The sequence below is a fragment of the Dermochelys coriacea genome, chromosome 4, assembly GCF_009764565.3.
Source record: "Dermochelys coriacea isolate rDerCor1 chromosome 4, rDerCor1.pri.v4, whole genome shotgun sequence".
NCBI lineage: Eukaryota > Metazoa > Chordata > Testudines > Dermochelyidae > Dermochelys > Dermochelys coriacea.
In genome coordinates, this window is record NC_050071.1 from 82,244,722 (window position 1) to 82,267,010 (window position 22,289).

General features: G+C 43.0%; 1 protein-coding gene across 4 annotated transcripts in view; it reads right to left on the reverse strand.

Annotated features, from left to right (window-relative positions):
* Positions 1–231: 231 nt before the first annotated feature.
* Positions 232–22,289, reverse strand: part of ACSL1 (acyl-CoA synthetase long chain family member 1) — a 62,221-nt gene continuing 40,163 nt past the window's right edge. For all 4 annotated transcript variants that reach the window (XM_038399663.2, XM_038399664.2, XM_043513587.1 and 1 more), the window contains exons 12-21: positions 18,540–18,674; positions 17,659–17,793; positions 16,570–16,665; positions 8,390–8,462; positions 7,253–7,341; positions 6,621–6,737; positions 3,833–3,976; positions 2,264–2,365; positions 2,091–2,162; positions 232–1,826 (exon numbers count right to left, since the gene is read on the reverse strand). In XM_038399663.2, the coding sequence (XP_038255591.1) occupies positions 1,686–1,826; positions 2,091–2,162; positions 2,264–2,365; positions 3,833–3,976; positions 6,621–6,737; positions 7,253–7,341; positions 8,390–8,462; positions 16,570–16,665; positions 17,659–17,793; positions 18,540–18,674 (1,104 nt within the window). In that variant the 3' untranslated portion in view covers positions 232–1,685. The remainder of the gene's footprint in view (positions 1,827–2,090; positions 2,163–2,263; positions 2,366–3,832; positions 3,977–6,620; positions 6,738–7,252; positions 7,342–8,389; positions 8,463–16,569; positions 16,666–17,658; positions 17,794–18,539; positions 18,675–22,289) is intronic.

The window sequence follows — 22,289 nt, forward strand, 5'->3', positions numbered from 1 at the left end:
AGGCCAGGATGAGAAGTTATCCTTGGGTGTCTTAGTTTTGTAGAGAGACAAGTTTAAACAACCAGGACTACCACTTCTGTATGACAAATACTGGAATAATGAAGATTCATTGCTTACTAAGACACCCAAGTGTTTAGTTAGAGCAGTTGTCTGATGTATAGTCTTATTTCATATTCTGTCAGCACATTAGCTATTATCTTCTTACCTTGAAAAAGAAGTGCTCCACTCACATGAAATGCAGAAATATTTATTTTGGTTTCCTTCATTCATTTTGGAAATTGTTTTGGTTTATAAAAACATAGAAATAACCAACACTAAGCAAACATTTGAACTCCCATGTAACAAGTTACTGGATATTCTAAGAGCATTGATATGGATGTGTGCAATTAGGGTACACATGTATGAAGTTATACTAAATAATGCATTACAATCACACAAATCTTAGTGCAAACCTTGTGCTTGTATTTTACATATATCCATGTTTCCAAACAGTAATGAATGCTAGTGGTAAATCTTTATTTGTAACAAGGCTTAATTCTGCCAATTTTCCAACTGAACTGTGGACTATATTTTTATACTATATGGGAATTTGTTCAGGGAAAAGTCTAGTGCGCGCTCTCTCTCTCTCCTCTGCCACCTTGCCTGAATACTTCCAATTGCTTCAAAGTGTGTCAGATAGAAAAAACATTCTTGCTTTCTGCTCTCATCCATTGTACTCAATTGCTCATACATTAAATCAGACAGCTGAGGGAGTGTGACAGAAGCTATTCTGTGTTTAGAGCACTTAGCATGTTAATGGAACAAAGCATATTAAGTACAGTAGGGGCCCATTGCAGGAGTCACTTGGCTAGTGCAAGGTGTACATTTACCTGGCCATTAGCACAGCCAAGCTCTTGAATGGTTTCCTTCTTTAAATTCCAGTCTTGTTCCAGAGTTTGGATCCATTTATACAACTATGTCTGAAGCTTCTGTTAAATAATTTTTGCTATGTTGATGAATTAGTTGCATCCACCCTCCTAATGCAGAAGAATTAAAACAGACTAATTTAGAGAGCCAGTATTGCATCATTCACCACCTGCACAGGGGTATTCTCCTTTGACTTGTATTCAACTTCTAGCTTACACAAGAGTAAGCTTCTTGAGATCTCTTCAATGGGGCATGCTGAAGGGAGTTCTCTTCAATGGGACACGGTCTTAACAAATTTTAGGGCTAATGCAAGAAGCACCGTTACCAGCTATAGCTTTTTATTTGATGATTAACTGTTTCCCCTGCAGTAGAATAGAGACCTCTCCAATATGCTAAATCCTTTGGAGTGGACAGTTGCAAAGTATCCTGCAGACAGGAACATGCTGGCAACAAGGAAACCAATTCCCTGGTTAACAAAAAAAAAAAAAAAAAAGTCACATTTTTGGTTGAGGAAGTTTAAATAACTTAATCACATAGTTACATTTACAGTTTAAGGCTAATTTTGGAAATTGTAGGTCACCATAAAAATGGTCTGCAACATAACTGGACAGTAAGGCAATGTTCCATTTTCTTCAGTATTCCTATGGCAGGTACCCATTTGTGTACAAGTTAATGATTGCACAGTTTCCTTCCCTACGTTTGCTGTAGTCAGATTACAAATATGAAGGCCAACAGTAGACTGGATGTTTGCCATTCTCTTCGACCCACTTTTCCCTCAGTTACATCCTGATATTAGTAGAGAGTTCATCTATCTGTGACTTGAAGAATTTTTGTAGTTCTCGTCTCTTTGCCTTCAGTGTTGGTGTCAACAAGCCATTTTCAACAGAAAATGTCTCCATGCTCAGGGCAATGCCTTTGACCTGGAAAATGAACAACAACTATTAGCCTAGATTTACTTCTACTTTGTTGAGTGCATCCCATAGTAAAAAGGGTTTACAAAATGTGGTAGTGAACAGGTATTGTATATTATTTAGCAGACCACTTAGGGATGAAGAATGTTAGTTCAAAGCAGTTTCTGCACAGTCAGATTATGTAGGTATTGAGATGTTTAGAGAGCCCGGTAATGAGTGAAAGTTGAGTTCAATTCCAATTGCACAAATTGCTACAATGGGAGAGTTTCTCACCTGCTCAAATGACTTCAAGCCAGATTCTTTCCCAACTTTCAACATATCTTCCAGAATATGTTTTTTGAGGTCCTACCAAGATTAAAAAAAAAAGTTATACTATATATTGCATTCTACATGTTAAAGAGAATTTAAAAGACCAATGATTGGACTCTACATTTTAGAGCACCTACCTTGTTTTTGCATAGTTCTTCATATGAACCTTCAAATCCCTTTTTCTTGGCCCAGTTAGACAAAGTCTCTGCATCTGGTACTACAATAGCTATTAAGAAGGCCTAAAAATTATAAAAAAAAGCACATATTTGCTGAATAAATATTTAACTGAATTTCCTGAAGCTCCCAGTGCTCCACTGTTAGTTTACATGCAGATCAACGTTTTCATAATTAGTTACAACAACTTTTGCTTCAGAGTTTTTTGCAACATATAACCAACAAAATGTTGACTATAAAACTTTCATATCCAACTTTGTTAGTCTCTAAGGTGCCACAAGTACTCCTTTTCTTTTTTCTACATTTAGAAGCTGGAGGCAGTTACTCTAAATTTTTTATAGGATACCTTTTAAAGACCACATTTTAAAGTTGAAAGATGACAAAAAGTGCATTAATACTTGAATATTAGTTTAAAAAATAGTCCATTTCCCCCTCAGAATGGTTTGCAACTTAAGCAGCATTTCATTAGTACCCAAAACCAAAAACTTTGGTTCCACTGTCTAGCCTAGCTTGGATCCCAAATACCCTAAGAGAACCTACCTCAATAAAGAAATTCAACTCCATCCAGCTTCACAGCCCTAGTTGCCCCCTACTACCCCACACTGGAACCCATACAAAAGGTAACAAACAACTACAACCCATACTTGGGCGGACCACTTCCTGAACCCCTTCTTCTGGATTTCATACTAACCCCAACCTGTCCAAGCTCATTAGAAGCAAGTTCCCCAAAGACCAGGGAACAACCAACTCAAAGCGGCACCAGACCCTGCCAGGACAGATGCAAAGCCTGTAGACATATCTCCACCGCTTCAATGATCAAAACCTCCTCTGCTCACCCCCTCCAAACATTTTCAAGGTCCCTGGATTGTACACGAAATGCCTCAACAATATATGGGTAAAAAACAAGACAATCACTTTGCTCCCAAATGAGCTCTCAGAAAAATTATGGAAGACAAGTCAGCTGAAGGTGAACATTTTTCACAAAATGATCATTATATCTGACCTCTCAGTTCTCATCTTCAAAAGGAAATCTGCACAACATCTTCAAAAGATGAGCCCGAGAGCTTAAATTCATCAGTTGGCTAGACACTAAAAATCATGGACTGAATAGAAGCACTGTATTTATGGCTTATTACAACAATGTATAACTCACTCCCCAACCCCAGCCCATGACAGGAGGGCTGTTAACTGGCCACTTCACTGCAAATGGTCCCTGGAAATATATGTTAGCTACTTATGCTAAAAAGCGTTCCACCTTGTACTCAGTGCCACAGCTAAATACATTTCCCAGACCTGAAGAGCTCTGTGTAAGCTTGAAAGTCTCTCACCAAGAGAAGCTGTTCCAATAAAAAGATATTGCCTCGCCCACCTTGTCTCTTAGATCTGGAATAAGTTACGTAAGTGATGCAATTAGGGCATTAAAACTGAATTTACAGACAGATGTAGCAACAAGGAGAAATGGTTATAAGATTTAACCCACTGTCAGTTTTTAAACCATACCTATCATTTGCATCTCATTGAAGGATACCTACCTGCAAGCTTTCTCCATAGACAAACACCTGAGCAACAGGTTCACTTCTCATATACACATTTTCTATTTTCTCTGGTGCTATGTACTCTCCCTGTGCAAGTTTGAATATATGCTTTTTCCGGTCGATGATCTTTAAGGTACCATTCTGTGGGTTAAGAGAATTTAATTTATTTCTCTTTATAGAAGGCAGGCATTTTATGAGCCATGCTACAAAGCTTTACAAACATTCTGGCAGATTGAATATCAGTAAGGTAAATACTTAGAGTAGCCCAAAAACCAACCAGTAATCCTATCAATATTAGTTCACTCCAAGCCCGTAACAGGAATAACTTTTGCCTGAATGTACTTGATTTAGAGACTGTTCTGATTTTTGCTGTCTATATAAACAGAGGTCACACGATTTAATACCACTCTAAGGAAAAACTGAAAGCAAGAGGGAAAGGAAGGCAGACAAGCCATTCAAATTACTAGGCTAGATAACAGATCTAGAGCAGGGGTGGGCAAACTATGCCCCGGGGGCCGCATCCGGCCCTCCAGATGTTTTAATCCAGTCCTCGAGCTCCTGCCAGGGAGCAGGGTCCGGGGCGTCCCCGCTCCAGCGCTTGTCCTGCTCCAGCCCTGCAGCTAGGGAGCTGGGGTCAGAGGCTTGCACCACTCTGTGTGGCTCTTGGAAGCAGCAGCATGTCCTCACTCTGGCTCCTACATGTAGTGACACTAATAGGAGCTGCGTCGGCGGTGCCTGCGGACAGGGCAACGTGCAGAGCTGCCTGGCCATGTTTCAGCGTAGGAGTCGGAGTGGGGACATGCTGCTTCTTCTGGGAGCTGCTTGCGGTAAGCGCCACCTAGAGATAAGAGCCTGCACCCCTGACGTCCCAACCCTCTGCCCCAGCCCTGATCCCCTTCCTGCCCTCTGAACCCCTTGGTCCCAGCCCAGAGTACCCTCCCAGACACTGAACTCTTCGTTTCTGGCCCCATTCCAGAGTCTACACCCCAAGCTGGAGCCCTCACCCCCTCCAGCACTCCAACCCCCAATTTTGTGAGCATTATGGACTGCCATACAATTTCTATTCCCAGATGTGGCCCGCGGGCCAAAAAGTTTGCCCACCCATGATCTAGAGTCTTTTGCTCACTGAAGACTTATTTGAGGCTAGAGGGAGGAGGAAAAAAAAAAAGGAGTGGAAAGTGTGATTTGTCCCTTCACATTTATGCATAGCCTAGGACTGCTTCAGTGCTGACGCTGCCAATAATCCATTTTCTGGCTCCATTGATCCTTTCCTTAGTATATAGGACAGATTCAGTACCAGTTATAAGCACTATGTTCATGCTAGGATTTGTTTCCCCTCACCCTCTTATGTTTGATGGTCCATGATTTTCATCCAAGAAAACAGACCCAAACCCATTTTGATGAGTTGCAAGAGGTTTCTTAAATAAGGGCAGAGAGTGTGTTTTTGAATTAGTTAGCTATGGCATTGAACATATGTAATATTAGAGCAGAGGTGGGCAAACTACGGCCTGTGGGCCACATCTGGCCTGCGGGACCTTCCTGCCCAGCTCTTGAGCTCCTGGCCCCTCCCCTGCTGGTCCCCATCCCCTGCAGCCTCAGCTCTGAGTGGCATGGTAAGGGGACGGGGAGGCTGGATAAGGAGCAAGGGGTCCCGGGGGCAGTCAGGGGACAGGGAGCGGTTGGTTGGGGCAGAGGGCAGCCAAGGATGGGGAATGGGGTCGGGGGGGGTCGATACATGTGGGAGTCCTGGGGGGCAGGCAGGGTTGGGGTCCCAGGGGGCGGGGTCAGGGGTTGGGGGGGGCAGTCAGGGAAGGCTGTGCCTCTCCAACCTGGCCCTATACACACAGTTTCACATCCCCAATGTGGCCCTCAGGCCAAAAAGTTCGCCCACTCCTGTGCTGGAAGGAAGTGTATATAGGACATTTGGACCTATGGTACCCAATAGAATAACTCCAATAACTGAACGTACCAGTCTTCAATACAAGTCTCTCAAATTTGGAATAAATGAAGATATTCAAGGCATTTTGGAATTTTGCTGAAGCCTCTTGAACAGCATCATACAGTGGTCAGACTGGGATACTGCTATTTATCTTCCGATAGTATAAAAGCGGCTAGTGCTTTGTTCCCATTTCAAAACTTCACTTCTAGTTAAGGCTACGATTTTGACATGGTTATTTTTAGTAAATAAAGTGATGGACAGGTCACGGGCAAACAAACAAAAATTCAAAGAAGCCAAGACCTGTCCGACTTTTGCCGCTCCATGGTTTCCCCTGCCATCATGGTGGCTAAGAACTGTGGGGTTCCCCCTCTGCCCACAGCGGCTGGGAGCTGCAGTGTGACCATATTTCCCAAAGAGAAAACGGGACACTCCCAGCCGGTTGCCGAAGATGTCCCCCCTCCCCAAGGCCATTTCCTGCCACTGGACCCTTGAGGAGGGCGCCCTGAGGAGTCCCTCACCCATCCTGGAATCTTGCAGGGGGCCTCATTGCTTGTCGCTGGAGCCCTGCCAGGGCCCTGCTGGCTGCCAGCTCAAGAGTCTTGCAGCCCCTGGGGCTGAAGCAGAGAATGTCATGGAGGTCTCTGGAAGTTGCAGATTCCATGACCACCCTGACAAACGTAGCCTTACTTATAGTACTTTGCAACAGAGTATCTCAAAGCACCTTTGCAAAAACATGAACTGAGCCTCAAGCCTTATGGAAGGCCCCTTGGGAAACTCAGCCATTGACAACATAACAGATGCAGTTAGTTTTACTAAAGCATGTTTAAGCAATACAAGCTGACTTACTGGTAGCCATTTTCCAATATCTCCTGTGTGGAGCCAGCCATCTTTGTCTAGAGCTTCTGCCGTTTTTTCTGGATCCTTTAAGTAGCCTTGAAATACATTTGGCCCTTTCACACATACCTGAAATGAGTTTGTTAATCAAGACTGATGGGCAAGAAAGTTAGTAATCAATAAGTGATTTGTGGATAAAAACTTAGTTCTCAGAGGACGTTCTTGTTTCTCCATTTGTCTCTAGAAACACCAAAATGGAGCACGTTTCTAAATTATAACCACAAAATCTCAGCCCAGTAGAGTTCTCTTTATTACGCAGGACTGTAATACAATATGGTTAAACAATGGCAAATAATTGTTTATACTCAATTGCTTAAGTGTACAACAGTTAACCTGCTCCAGTGTCATTGAGGCAGAATGAATTAATATCCCATAGCAGAGGTCCGTTGTTTATGCAGTTAATAGTCAAACTCCTCCAGTCAGAAGTAGACTAGGAGAGCTACTTTTGTCAAGCACCTACTAAACCTCCCTAGCTTCAAATATAAGGCTATTTGATTTTAGCTCACTAGATGGCTAGAGGTTTCACAAGAAACCTATACAAATCTCTTCAGAAATCTCTTATAGGCCCTTAAAATGTTACTCACCTCACCCTCTCCTTTGACAGCAAAGTAATTCATTTCTTCTACATCAACAAGCTTTAAGAGACTGCAAGGCATTGGTGCTCCAACATGACCTTTAACAGAACAGACATTGACCTTAAATAACGTATTTATGTTCAGGTTGCTTACCAGACCTTTCAAGCTTACAGTTTTAGAACTAAGTCTAAAAACAAATCAAAAGCTGGCATTCCATCCATTGGCTCACACACTGCACTACAGGAGTCAGTATGTCTCTTAGGCCCAACAGAGAATGCGATGCTGGACAAGACAAGGCCATCCTTCCTTTCCACACAGCCCACGCTGGCTAACACAATACTTGTGTACTAACTTGGAGGAATCAAATTTAAGGGCAGGGGCTGAGATGGGGATGAAGGTATTACAAGAAAAGTGCATACTTCATTACTGGGTATCCATAGAAGCATCATTACCACAAGGCAGTAGTTTTTCAAAGAACTGTTTAACAGTGCATGATCTCACAGTGAAAACCAACTGAGACTTCTGACTATAGACCAGATTAAGATACTGCAGAATTATGTCCTACTGGAACAAACTTTTACATCATATTAACATATCCAGAGTTTTCCCTCAGGATGTATAGAATGTTTCAATCAGAAGCAGGACACTTTTGACATTTAAGTTGCTATAATTTCAATTTGGTTTAGTTTACCAGATCTCTGATGCAATTACAACAACATCTAGCTAACAGCAGAAATGCTTCTCTGCTTTGAGAGAAACTGGTATTGTACCAGTGTTTCAAATGGCTGTTTGCAGACAACTGATCCAACTTCTCTGGACATTAGTTCCTATAATGTTAATATACAGAAACTACAGGATATTATGACCCATGTTTCAACTTCCCTTAAAGCCCTATAGAGAGGTAGTCTTATGGCTCAGCCTTGTAACATTATGTTCACTTGAAGCAAGCCACCACCTATAACTAGATGCGAAGTCCTTAAACAACCCTTTATCACTGCACTAGAGAAAACTCAAGTAATCCATTACAGTACTTCAGGGACAGCTTTAAGAACAGTATAAGTGATGTCCACAACAACCACCACCAACAACAACATCTGGAATAGATGACTAATTAATTCACTCAAGAGAAGATTAGAGCAACCATACCAGCTGTCCAGTCACCAGGTAATGTCAGGGAGCATCCAGCTGTGCATTCAGTTTGTCCATAGCCTTCATAAAACTATTCAATTGAAACAAAAATAAACTTTAACAAGGGACCTTGATACCTGTCACTTTATAGTTTCCATTTTAAAGTAGAATGGAGACATTTAATTTGTTCTTTAGCTCAGTGCAATTCAACTTTGAGTTGTGTAACTTGTAATTTAAATATGTTACAAGAAGGAAGCTGCCAAGTTAAAATATATTACCTAAAAACCATCTACTGTAGTGTTTTAAAACTCTAGTTTGAAGCGTCACAAGTGGGGAAGTACATATATATTACTTACACACGTCACTCAACTAGAGCACAGCATACCATACTTTGCACTTGTGTGGAGCTCTTTGGAAGATGTAGGTGCATTACAGCTTTGGTAAATTAAGTCTTATACCACCAAGAGGCAGGTAGGCATGAAACAACTTTAAAAATGGAAGAAAAGCATTATTGACCAGCGATATAAAGCCTAACCATCTTGTGCAAGTCCCAGCCAAAACCAATTCTCAAAAATGGACTAACCATGGAGGAAATGGAGGTTACTTACCTGTAACTGGGGGTTCTTTGAGATGTGTGAACCCTATCTGTATTCTACCTGTGGGACGAGTATCCAGAGACTGGAAGTTTATAACAAATAGCGTCCACTGATCCATGCATGTGCAACTGCTCTCCTTGTGCTCTGAACAGAGAGCATAAGGGGCAGCATGGAACCAACACCTCTCCAGTTCTCTCTCTTACTGAAAGAAAAAAAAAAAAAATCGGGAAGGAGGGTGGGCCATGGAATATAGATAGGGACCACACATCTTGAAGAACCTCCAATTATAGATAAGTGGCCTCCACTTCCTTGAGTGCTGGTTCCTGTGTATATTCCACAAGTCGGTGATTGTTTGAATACTGCTTACCAGGACAAGGGTGCAAGAATTCAGTTGGTATGGATGTCTAACACTGTCGATATCAGAGCTGTATCTGCCAAAGGCGGCTGAACTAGGACATAATGCTTTGTAAACGTGCAGATGGTGCTCTAAGTAGCTGTCTTACAAATGTCTTGTATTGTAATATCTCAAAGATGCTGTTGAGGTTACTTGTGCTCTTGAAAAATGGGCCCTCACCCCATCTTGGGGAGGAATACCTGCCAACTGAAGACACTGAATAATGTATCCAGAGATCCACTTAGTATCTCTGGACTGATAATGCAACCGTGCTGCTATAGTAACAAGTAATCTGTGTTGTCCAATTAGTTTTGTTCTTTGCAGATAAAGGTCAAAGGCCTGTCTCATGTTGAGGGAGTGCAGTCTTTTTTTTTTTTGCTGGAAGCAAGAGGTTTGTGGAAAGAATACTGTTAAATCTTAACAATTGTTAAGTCTTAACAGTGGTTCTTAACCTGGGGTGCGAGACACCCTTTGTAGGGGTGCGAGACATGCCAGATTTTTTTTAGAAGGTAAATCATCAAAAACACAAATTAAGCACAGGCACGCAAGTACAACTACTTTGTTTCAAATAAACCTATGTATTTATTAACATTACACATTTAACGATTACTGTAATATAAAAACAAAAAATACATCTAGGTTTAAAGAACTGACCTACTTGACAAGAGGTGCAAGATACATATTTTAAGAACCAAAGGGGTGCAGGCTGCAGTAAAAGTTAAGAACCACTGTGTTAACTGAATATGCCAGTTCATGTGAAACTTGGTTAGGTTAGGAGGAGTTTCACATTGGAGATGAAGAGGGACTAACTCTCCGAAATATGGCGTATACCAGGTCAGCCACGAGTGTTCCCCATCTGCTTACCTGTCTGGCTAAAGAGATAGCAACTAAGACAGCAACCTTCATGGAAAGGTGAGACATGGAACATATAGCCCTCAATTCAAAGGGTGGTCAGGTAAGAGCTCAGAGTACCACGTTTAGGTCCCACTGTGTGTTCACTTTATCACTGATGGGAAGGTGCTAATTGGGTCTTTCAGGAATCAAAGTGTGCTAGGGTGAATAGAGAGAGCAGCCCTCCACTGGAGGATGGAGGGAGCTTATTTCTGCCAGGTGGACCTTCAACAAGCTAAACAGAAAGCCCCAACACCGAGGAGCAGGAGATTTAAACACACACCACAGACTAAGGAACAAACCCCATGCTCCCCTGCCAATTCTGGTGATACCTCCATTTTGCTACATAGCAGAAAAAAAAAATCTTCACAAAAAAAAGTGTGGCAATTGAGGATAGCTCAGCAGCTTCTGAACATTAACATTCTAGGTCTAGGATCCATGCAAATATCAGCCTGTGAAATGGAGAGTCTGGACTGGAATGTTTGATCCTGCCCTTCTGAGTCAACATATCTGCAAAGAGTTGAATATAGATGGGAGGACAGGACAACATTCATAAAGGTCCACAAACCAAAATTGTCTGGGCTAATTGGGTGCGATGAGGATCCCCCGGTGCTGTTGTGGCACATTTTCCCAGAGATCCTGGGTAAAAAAGGGATGGGGAGGAAAGGTATACTTCAGATGGTCCATCCAGGATAACAAAAAGGCATCACCCCTGGAGTCTCTGCCTCATGCTGCTCTGGAGCAATAGAAATTGCATTTGTTTGGAGGCAAACAGACCCCAAGATGGTGTACCCCCACTGGGTGAAGATTTTGGTCATGACAATTATAAGTTTCCCATTTGCAGTCTGCAGAGGAGTGCCTGCTGAGATGGTCTCCTAGAGTATTCTGCATACCTGGTAGGTATGTTGCCGAGTGATGTGGTTCTGGATGCACCAGTTCCATAAATTCCTTCCTCTATGTATACAGAAATCTCATTGGCCTGTTTTTATGAGTCAGCATCAGACAACATGACTATCTGGACGTGAGGGTACCATATGAGGGGGATGAATGCACTGCAGGCTGCCATCACCTTCAGCAGACGTGCATTCTTGCCTCCCATGGAATGCATGTGCCTTGTCACTGTGACTGTCCATATGGATTCCCCATCTTATGGGTGGGAGAGATGGGCCTCCTGCCTGCACCTATTCCCATTTTGTCCGTTATACGAGAGATAGTCTGACCTTTTACAAGACTGCTACCCTGAAATACAGGTTGTCTTTGTCCAGTGAATAAAGCAGACCAAAGCCAAGCCCTTAGGCAACAGAGGTGGAGGCTGGCAAGTGGTATTATGTATATAAATATGGCCAAGCAGGGAAAGACAAGACTTTATTTATCATGCTGCCCACAGACTGAAGTGGGTCTATGGGGAGGTAAACCTTTCCTGAGGATGAGTCTAGGGTCACTCCTAGTGGAAGTCAAAGTGAACTTGCATTTGTTTATATAGAACTCCAATGATATCAGAAGGTAGAGGAAGAATGGACCTCTTAGCTTGATCTGCTCGTTAGGAGCCAGTCATTCAGATATGGGAAGATGGAGTAGATGTTGCATCTCCTCTGGGCTGCTACCACAGAGCAGACTTTCATGACAACTATGGGTTCTGTCATTAGCCCAAATGGGAGTATTCTGAACTTGCAGTGCTCTTGTTATACCATGAATCTGCGAAATGTTCTGTGGGAGTGATGAACATCCTCATGAAAGCAAGCCTTTTTCAGGTCAAGGGCTGCAAACCAATGTGTTCTCCTCCAGGGAGGGAATTACAAACATTTTGATTTGCAACTAAAGGCATTTCATAGACATGGAGATCAATTCTCAACCTAGTCTGTTTTTCTTGGGATCTATGGGGAGTACAAGCCCTTCCATTGGTATCAGGATGGCACTTGCTCTATGGCCCCCCTCTCCGGACCACTCACCTTCCTACAAAGGATGTCCCCATGCGAGTGGTCCCCAAGAAGGGAGTGGTAAGGGACAGAGATCAGAACTCAAGTGTACAGCCCAACTGGATGGATTTCTAGTATCCATTTGTCTGTTACTGCCTCCAAATTGTGTGTGAAGTAAGGCAGCTACCAAAGGTTTGGGGGCAATGCAACTGGCATCAATATGGCACATGGTACTTAGGCATCCCATCGAAAGAAACCCTTGTATGACAGGTGGGGCTGGGCAGTGGTTGTAGAGGTGGAGGAAGCTATGTACCTGGGTCTTTGAAACCTTGGTTGTTTGTGTGACATTGCACTTATAAGCTGTGTAATGATACCTTAGAAGAGACCTTTTGCATGAAGCCTATTCCAGTTATATTCACACTCATCAGCATATTTTCATAAAATCATGATCTACTGAGTGTGCTCATCCAATTGTATAAATGTATCACTTGTATCTGAAACTAGAAATACGAAACATAACTGAGGTCCTATTGTAATTATGCAAAGTGTGGGCCATTAATGGTGGCTTGGAATCTTAATGGCTCCCATCAACTAGGACAATTGACTGTAGATGGCTCCGTTTACTGGTGAGTCTTCCTGCATGCTGGCAAGCGGTTAATGGAGTCTTAAAGTGACACATGATCATGGCACCTGAACTGGAATCCATCTTTAACCTGGTGCTTTTCCATTTAGAAGGAGGGGTGAGACCCCAGAGAGGGACAAAGGAGTCCCACCTTATGCAAAAGCTATATAAGGGGACTGCAGTCATGAGAAATCCCCTAGCTACCACCTGAGCTGGAACAAGGGCTGTACCAAGGAAAAGGTTTTGGCCCAGAGTAGGAAGGGGTCCAGTCTGTGATAGAAGCTTATTGAAACATCTGAGGATGAGATTTTTAATCTATTTGTATTCAGTTTTCTTACTGTATTAGGCTTAGACTTGCGTGTTTTATTTTATTATGCTTGGTAATTCACTTTGTTCTGTCTGTTATTACTTGGAACCACTTAAATCCTACCTTTTGTATTTAATAAAATCACTTTTTACTTATTAACCCAAAGTATGCCGGGGGGGCAAACAGCTGTGCATCTCTCTTTCAGTGTTATAGAGGGTGAACAATTTATGAGTTTACCCTATATAAAGCTTATACAGGGTAAAACGGATTTATTTTGGGTTTGGCCCCCATTGGGAGTTGAGCATCTGAGTGCTGGCAACAGGAGCACTTCTTAAGCTGTTTTAACTTAAGCCTGCAGCTTTTGGGGGACATGGTTCAGACCTGGGTCTGGTTGTAGCAGGCTAGCATGTCTGGCACAACCAGGCAGGGCACTGAAGTCCTTAGCTGGCAGGGAAAATGGGCAGAGGTAGTCTTGGCACATCAGGTGGCAGTCCCAAAGGGGTTTCTGTGATCCAACCCGTCACAGTTTGTGTGGTGATGTATAAGGGCTTTGGTGATAAAGTGCCAGTTGGGGGGGGGGGGAGGGAAGAGGTGAAAGGAGGGAAGATGTCTGGGTCTGTAGGTTTGCTTGTGTGTTGTCTCCAAGGCTGGAGACCAGAGCGAGAGTGAGGACTTGTCAGTCTAATTGAAGAGATCAGATTAATCAAAGTGCCAGGCCTCTCTGATATTCTGGAGCTCCTTAGGGAACCCCAAAGAGTGAAGCCACTATTCATGCCTCATGACTACAGCTGTGGTGATGGCTCTAGATGCAAAGTCAGCTGTGTCCACCACTGCTTGAAGTTCTCTCAGACACCAACCAATGAGAGCTTGGATCTGTGCCTTGTCTTCCTGGGGAAGTTTGTCTCTGAATTCCAGAAAAATCATATTTTGCTAACAATATTTGCTAGTTAGCAACTCAGTTGGAAACTAGCTGAGGAATACCCTCCTCCCCACAAGGTCAAGGCATTTAGTGCCTTTGTCAGGTGGAGCAGACTTGGTGCTGTATCATGGACCTCTCTGTAGCTGCCTGCACCAATTATGAGTTGACTACTGAGTGGGTAAATAAGAACTCCACCCCTTTAGCTGGCATGGAAAACATTTCTCAGGCCTTTCCAAGATAGGGATATAGGAGGCAGGGATATGGCAGAGACCCATGGATTCCAAAATGGCCTCTGACTGGGAGATTCTACTAGGGCCAGAGCGTTGTAGAATGTCCAGTAGACCGTGTTGTTGTCTGTCCTAGACCTCCTCAAGAGGTATCTGGAGTTTGACCAACACCCTTTAACAGTTCTTGATACTGGGTGTGGTCATCAGGCAGGGGAGGGAATGATTGATCCTCTCCCAGCCAATATCCATCTGCTCTGTCAGAGCAGAGGAAGAAGTCAAACTGGATCCACCAGTCCTGATGGATGCGTCATCCTCCTCACCTGATGAGGCAGTTGCTCAATGAGATTCTTGCACAGATCCAGGTCATGTTTTACATGAATCTCAAGGAGCCCAGTAAGGCAAAAATGAAGGCTCAACCAGCCACCTCCACCCCCAAGCCATAGGGTACCTAGGGTCCCCTGGGTAGTCATAACGAGAAGGAGGATGCTCTAAGACCTCCTATGGGTTCTGCCTGGGCTCGATTCCCTCTAGGGGAAGGCTTGGCTAGAAAATTAGATTGGTCTTGTTCCACAATTGGAAGCATGCTCTGATTTGCAGACAGAAGGATAGGAGCCTCTTCTCCTCAAACTGATTTCTGGTGTTGATGTGTCTAAGGAGGACCATGCCTGATAAAGAGGGGGACTGAGGATAGGACAGGTTGAAAATATCTTCTGGTGAAGTAAAGTTTTTAGTCTTTCCTGGACCAATGGCCACTACTTGCCTGGTCTGAGGTGCAATGGGGCTCAATGCATACTAGGTGTGAAATAAGCATAAGGACCAGCACTTGAACAAACTGGATTTGGCAAAGTTTGGATTCAGAGAGTTTTTCCCTGAAAAGCACTTACTCCAACAGAAGCTATTTTGTAGGAGTAAAATAGATGTTGGATTTCCCCCAGCCCATAAAAATTCTAGATGGCACAGAGTACTAGTGCTACAGCTTTACTAATTTAAGAGGCCCTGGAGGGTGCTCTTGAGCACCTCTATTTTTTGTGCATTAAATCTTCATTCTTAGAAAAGAGAAGTCAGGATCCCATCTAGTCAGAGCCACAGGAATCCTGCATCCTCCCTTGCATGTCCTGCCTCCCCATCCATCTGCTGCTGACAAGCTACAGTTCCGTAGCAGAAAGAAGAAACACTGAGCCCAACTGTTCACGTGGCCTGGTTAAGAACATTTTTGCTGACAGCCAATTGCCAGCCAGCTATAGTTTCCCCCTAAGCTGAGGGGGACTATACTCCTGCCACACTGGCAAAGGAGATTGTACATTACATGGCTTCCCTTCATCGATTCCAAGGCCAGAAGGGACCATTGTAGTCATCTAGTCTGACCTCCTGTCTAGCACAGGCCAAAGAACTTCCACAACTCTCCTAAAGCATACCTTCTAGAAAAATATCCAGTCTTGATTTAAAAAGTTGTCAGTGAGAATCCTCCACAACCCTTGGTAAACTGTTCCAATTGTTAATTCCTCACTTAAAAAAATACATTTCTTATTTCCAGCCTGAAATTGGTCTAACTTCAACTTCTAGCCACTGGATTGTGTTATACCTTTTTCTGCTAGGCTGAAGAGCCCATTATCAGTTTCCAGTGCCAAATATAGAGCTAGAAACCCCCTCTATTCTTACTCATGATTCTCGTCTCCAAGGGCATGGAGTTTGTGTGTTTTAAACTGGCAGTTTTTTAAATGCTCCCAGAGTTAAATGGGGATATTTCAGCCTCACATTGACACTAGTTACCCAGATCCAACTCAAGTGTTGGAGGTTTAGTTAGAGTATACACACCAGTTACAAGGAAACCCAGCCAGATTTTTAGATCCAAGGACTGTCATTTAGAAGAGTGACTTGGAAACTAGTCACATTTGATATGGAGTGGGGAAGGAAAGAAAAAACCCATGGAATCTCATGCCACCATTGGCATGAGATTTCATAGTACAAAGACACTTTAAGGGTGCTGCTAAGGATATTAAGACACCAGAGAAAGCAACTGGATCATCAGAGAGCTCTGGTGATAAACGTGAGCTGTGAATTCTGAGGTGTAGTTTATTAATGTGTCTTTCTGCCTCAGCTTTCATGTACAGTTCTAACAATAGTCATTAGTCAATGTAGTCACTCTACCTGGGAGTAGGCCATTACTAGAATGTATTGCATTAGAGCCAATTGACAAAAATAGCAAAAGCCTTAATAAAGCTCTTGTTGCAAGCTCCTAATGAGTATATTTCCAGTCTGCGTTTAGTACTGTATACAGTGCTCAGACATGAATGCATGCAATCTGGTCTCTGAAACCTGAACTCACCTGACAACCAAGAGCTGCTCTTAGGAAGGTCAGTACACTTGCAGACACAGGAGCTGCTCCAGTGATCATTAGTCTTACTTTTCCTCCCAGACTTGCCTTAAAAAAGAAAGAAAGACAGACAAGGTATTCTGGACACTAACAGCATTTTAAATGAGAGTTTTCTCAGAAGTCTTCCTCCCACCCCAATAAGAGTCACAAGAGTGCTGGGCACTCATGTCTAGTTTTAAAAGGTATCATGTTCTAGAAGGATGAGCTAACTTTTTCTTGACATGCTTTATGCTCATGCACTAAACTCAGTTATTTGCAGCCATTTTCTGCAATCACTGTCCACAAAGACCACACTATGCTGTTACTGCATCTCAGACAACGGAGTCTACAGAGCCCTAAGCCATGGCCCCTCTGTGGGATTTGGCTTTGCAGCAGTCCTATTGTAGGGAGCATGGGAGGGAGTGAAACTGCTCTGATTAACCATGCTAGACATCAGTGTTACAGTATGGAGAGGGGCAGTCAGTCAGTGGCACAGGTCATCTAGGATTAAAATGAACCGTCAATACCAAAAGTACAAACAACTTACTTTGAGTTTCATATATAGCCATAGGTTCTTGAATGACCAAGACATCCTTTACCCAGGCTGAAAGGAGTCCCAGCTAATCACTCCCTCATTCACATTGTGTGATTATAGTCTGATGCCTACAGTTCAGTTATTAGAAAGTGCTTTGGATACAGTGATTTCGAGGTCACTAGATGCATCAGATATCTTAGATGTTAAGCACTCAGCTAGGACACTGGTAGGAAGTCTCACAGTTTAATGCACTTCAGAGAGCCTAAAGAGTCTATTAGAAAAAGGATAGTCAAGTGGGATTACTGAATATTTGAGGCCTTTGTACAGCACACAATCATCAACATGTATTGTAGAGAAAAGAGATTACTTGAATATTCTATGCTATTTGTTTGCCTGTCTGAAGAAAGACAGATTTGTTTCAGGAGAATCTATTTCATAATGTTTCTTTGCATTAGAACTAAGGAGTAATCCTCCAAAGATTTATAACATGAGAATTTGTGTGTGAGCAGAGACAGTTTCAAGTATACCTGTATTTTGCGGAAGATCAGTTTATCCCACAGACTGTTCTTTCTAATTATGCCACTTCTAAGTTCTGCTTCTTTCCTCTTGGAAGCAAAGTCCAGGATCCACCTTTTCAGTGAAGTATTGGCTTGTCCAAAGATCTAATATGAAAGAAGTTAAATCTTGTATTAGAAAGTTCATAAGACAGTGTTCCTTTATTCTTATGGGAAAGCACATAAATAAAAAAAAATTTTTTCTCAGAAGCCTTTACTGCGAAGTATTTTATCCCAGATGGGAGGCCTAAGATACAGAGAGGCAAAGAGCTTGTCTACATGACTAATTCATAGTAAGATCAGGTGTAAATCTATCATGCACTAGCCTGATTTGTGCTAATTATTTACATGGACTCTGCTGACATGCACCAACAGTTCATTAGTGTTGATCTACCCTGCTTTGAAACAAGGGTAGATCAGAGAACACTGAGGAACTTCTGGTGCATATCAGCAGCATCCACATAAATACTTAGCACACATCAGGCCAGCATGAAATAGATTTATCCCTCATCTTGCCATAACCTAAGTGTTTATGAAGTGAAGCCCTAAGTGACTTGCTCAAGGCCACAGGAGGTACAGCTCTGCTAGTGACTAGAACCCAGGTCTGATTCAGTCTGGTCTCCACCAGAACATGCTGCCTTTTTAGGGATATCTAACAGCCAACCATTAACTATAGTTTAAATCCCTAGAGATTTAGGTTAACGGTATTGTATATGCAGGCATGTGTTTTAGAAATTAACGACCCATCCCAGGTTTTGATGGCTAGCAAGTCCTACCCCATTATTGGCACAGCTTTCTGAAAGTGGTTTTCAGTTTAGTTTGATCAAGTTTTAGATTAATGCTACTGGACTTACTTTGTCAAACATCCTGTTCAGCAATCTTGGTACTACAGGAAATACAGTTGGCTGCAGTGTTTTTAAGTCATCCATAAGTAGTCTGATGTCCCCTTGGAAGAATCCTATCCGAGCTCCATGGCAGAGAATCACACACTGTTAAGATAGTAAAACTGCTTTTAGTACATGAGCTATAGTTAAAGAGATACATTTAGAGCAGGCTAAACTGATGATCCGGTATCTTCTCTAGTCTTGGCAGCTGCCACCCCACCCATGCCAAGTCTTATTCAGCCCCACTATAACAATTGGGAAGTGGTGGTGGGAGGGAGCCTCTGGAGAAGTGTTTCATTTCAGGAAAGATGAAGCACCAAGGGAGACAAGGCATCTCCATCACTGGATATTTTTAAGAGCAGGTTAGATGAACACCCGTCAGGAATGATCTAGAATGATAATACTTAGTCCTGCCATGAGTGCAGGTGGACTAGATGACCCCTCAAGGTCCCTTCCAGTCCTATGATTCTAAGCTGCAGGGGCAGGCCAGGGACCTTAAGACAGTGGGATAAGGCATGTGAGGAGCCTAACAGTAGAAATGAACCACAGTGGCTGGAGAGCACTGGCCAGGTAGGCAAGCGGTGGCAGGGATTGAAAAGCAGGTAGTGGCAAAGCTATATTTGTGACTACAGGAACTCTAGACCCACCTATTAAAATACTGAAACCAACTATGAAGCAGGATGTCTGTTCCCATTTACTTGGCTTCCCTACTGTAGGTCAGGAAATTCCCATGTTTGCACTTAAGGTAGCACATTGTCTGACTGACAATATGGATGCTCTTGTCTTCACCATTTGTTTTATACTTCTGCGTTTTGGTTTACCTGCCTGTTCCACAGGAAGATGGATTGAAGGGGGTGGATGGTAGAGGTGGGCCTGGGACAATTCTGGCAACAGGAGAAATGTCTACACTTCCCCTTCCCCCTCCTTGAGGAAAGCAAGTTCACGCCCCCTTTTGGGCTAAAAACAGGGAAGGAAATAGGAGGACTACACTGAATCCCTGTTTTCCCTCTCTAATCCCACCCCCTTGTTATAGTTTATCCTGCATGTCCCTTCCCCCCCCCCCCCATGGTCTCCCTACTGATTCTTGCTGTTGTCTGTACCTTCTCTTGAGTGGTTTTCTAGGCTTTTCCTTCCTTGCCCTCAGGATTTATCTTTTTCCTCTCCCCCCACCCCCAAAACTACCCCCAGCCCTGCAATATAGGCTCAACATCCCTCACCCCACACCCATGTTCTGCTACTATATAGTGCATTCTTCCCCTGCACATCAGTTCATGCAGAGCCACCAACCACCTGCATAAGGTGTCAGTGTACTCAGTCTGCCAAGTTCATTGGTCTACAGTTTTTTCAGGTGACCAGAGTCTGCAGTCGGTCAAATCTGCTGGGGTTTACAAGACTCAGGACCAGCTTTTCAATATGGACTGAACACTGACACATGTGCCGAGAACAGGGCATTCCTGTTTTTCAGAAATATCAGTTTGCCTTTCTATGGCGGGGAGGGAAGGCTTCTCTTCTCACCAGCAACTGTAAGCCCTCTTGTTTTCCTCATTATGCCCCCTACCCCAAATGCAGAGTCCCACTGCCACCAAATCCTTCCCACAATGGACCTGGTGCTCCTACTGGATAGCTAACAGTCAAGTTGCTGCATACTCAGCAGCTGGCTGTCAGGGTCCTTTCCAGCTAGAGTGGTACCCTGTGATTTAAGGAAGGAGAGGACAGAGAAGCAGGAATAGAGACCTAATGTCCAGGCTGCCAGGGGAAGGAGGAAACTCTTGAGATTAAGACTGTAGCTCTCGTGATGGCTACTGCAAATTTTACCCAGCTTAAGTCAGAATAAACTGGCTAATATGTTTCTTACTTCACAGTAGTTTCTTTTAGAGGCCACCCAGTCTTTCACTCATTCCCTACATCATCCTTAAGCAAGAAAATGTTGCAGCTATAATGACTGCGTATGACACAATGAAGATATTAGCATGGCTAACTAGTCTTGTCATTTGTTTACTGTTCAACTTATTTCAGGTGATATACCTACAATGGATAGCAAGGTGCCATTTTTCCCCCATAGCTTTTCCTACTTGCTGCCCCCAGCCAAGTCAGTAAAGGATTTTAAAGACTGTTGGGCCAAGAGAAGCTGTTTTGCCTAGAATTATGCCTTATGGTTTCCCATGCCTAAATGGGCCAAGGTGTTCTTATTAATCATTCATAGTGGTGTGCTAGAATAGGACTACTATTAGTTAAGTGGTAGCCCAAGGAGTAGCCACACGTGTAATCAACATTTGACTCCAACACTGGTAGGAACAAATGAAAAAAGTCTGCATTCCCCCAGCACAAGATTCAGTTGTGATGAATGGCTGCATAGGCAGTTTATGTAGATTTTATAACTGGAGGTGGTAACAGTGACCTCATTCTGGAAAAGCTTTCCAACTATTGAAGTAGTGGAGTCAAATACAAGTACACCGACAGCTCCGCAGTTAAACCTTTTCTCTATCTGAAATTGGGAGGTAGACTAGGTTTCAGTCTAGAAATGTTGGATGCATGGTCCAAGTGGAAGCCCATTTACCTCCCACCACTCTGAAATTTGGGTTACAGATCTGAATTACAACTTGGAGCCCAGAAATTGTGTTTCCTTAGACAAAAGGAAGAGCTAGAAACTCAAAGCCATTACTTTGAATGTATTTAGAAGGAACTTAAATGAGCAATCAATGTGGCTGTCAAGATAACTTTAAAGCAGAGTACTCTAGGTTTCTTACAAATACCTGGACTACATAGCACTCAAGTACAGGTTTTTATCCTGTAAAAGATCTGTTTACATCACAACTTCCCTTCTGTCTGGTTAGCTGCTTAAGTCTTCAGACTACTCATGATTTTGCAAGCCAATACAGATTGCTGAACTAGGAGAAAGCCAGTGTACTACATGGACAACCAGTTCAGATAGTTTTCTCTAGCAAGCTAGCTGCTATACTTTAAGTGATAAGAATAAGTGTTTGTAGAACTGAGTTTCAATAACCACTACTCAATTTTACAGTGGCAATAGCCTCTTCATACCGAATCAGTCACCCCCCAGTTCCACCCTTGAGAACTCTTCCCCCTACCTCCACTCACATCACACCAGGAGCACTCCCAACCTTTTGCACTCTAAATATTAAGACCTTCAGAGTTAATATTGCAACTAAACCAAGGAAAAGGCCGTAATGGTTTTTAAACTGCAACAGACACCTGAAAGCTGGAAAAATTCAGACGCAAATGTAACCCAACTCTGAAGCCTTAAATAAGACCTGGATATTCCAAACTACTATCTGCCTTCATAACACCTGCGCACCCCCATCTTAAGCAGCTTGGTACCCCAAGTCATGTTGTGCAGACTATGGCATACTTCTGTATTGCATGCATTACCTACTGATGATATAGGCCATTGTTGGTTTGACTAGTCTCCACTTCAGCCTCTCTTCATGAAATAGGGTCAAGAACTACCCATACAGGGTTTACAGTTTGGTTCAATGGTTCTCAGCACCCCCACTATACAAATTGCTCCAGCACCCCAATGTTAGTGTTTATGGCCTTCACTGAGTTCTTGATTACACAATCCAGACTATTTTTATAAATGCAGTTCTGTCAAATTCCTTATCCCCCAAATTAGGGGTCCTAGGACTTTGGCAAATTACCAGACAGCATGGCCTAGCAGCTCCAAGTTTCGTTAGCAATTTAAAAATCCAATGAAAAACC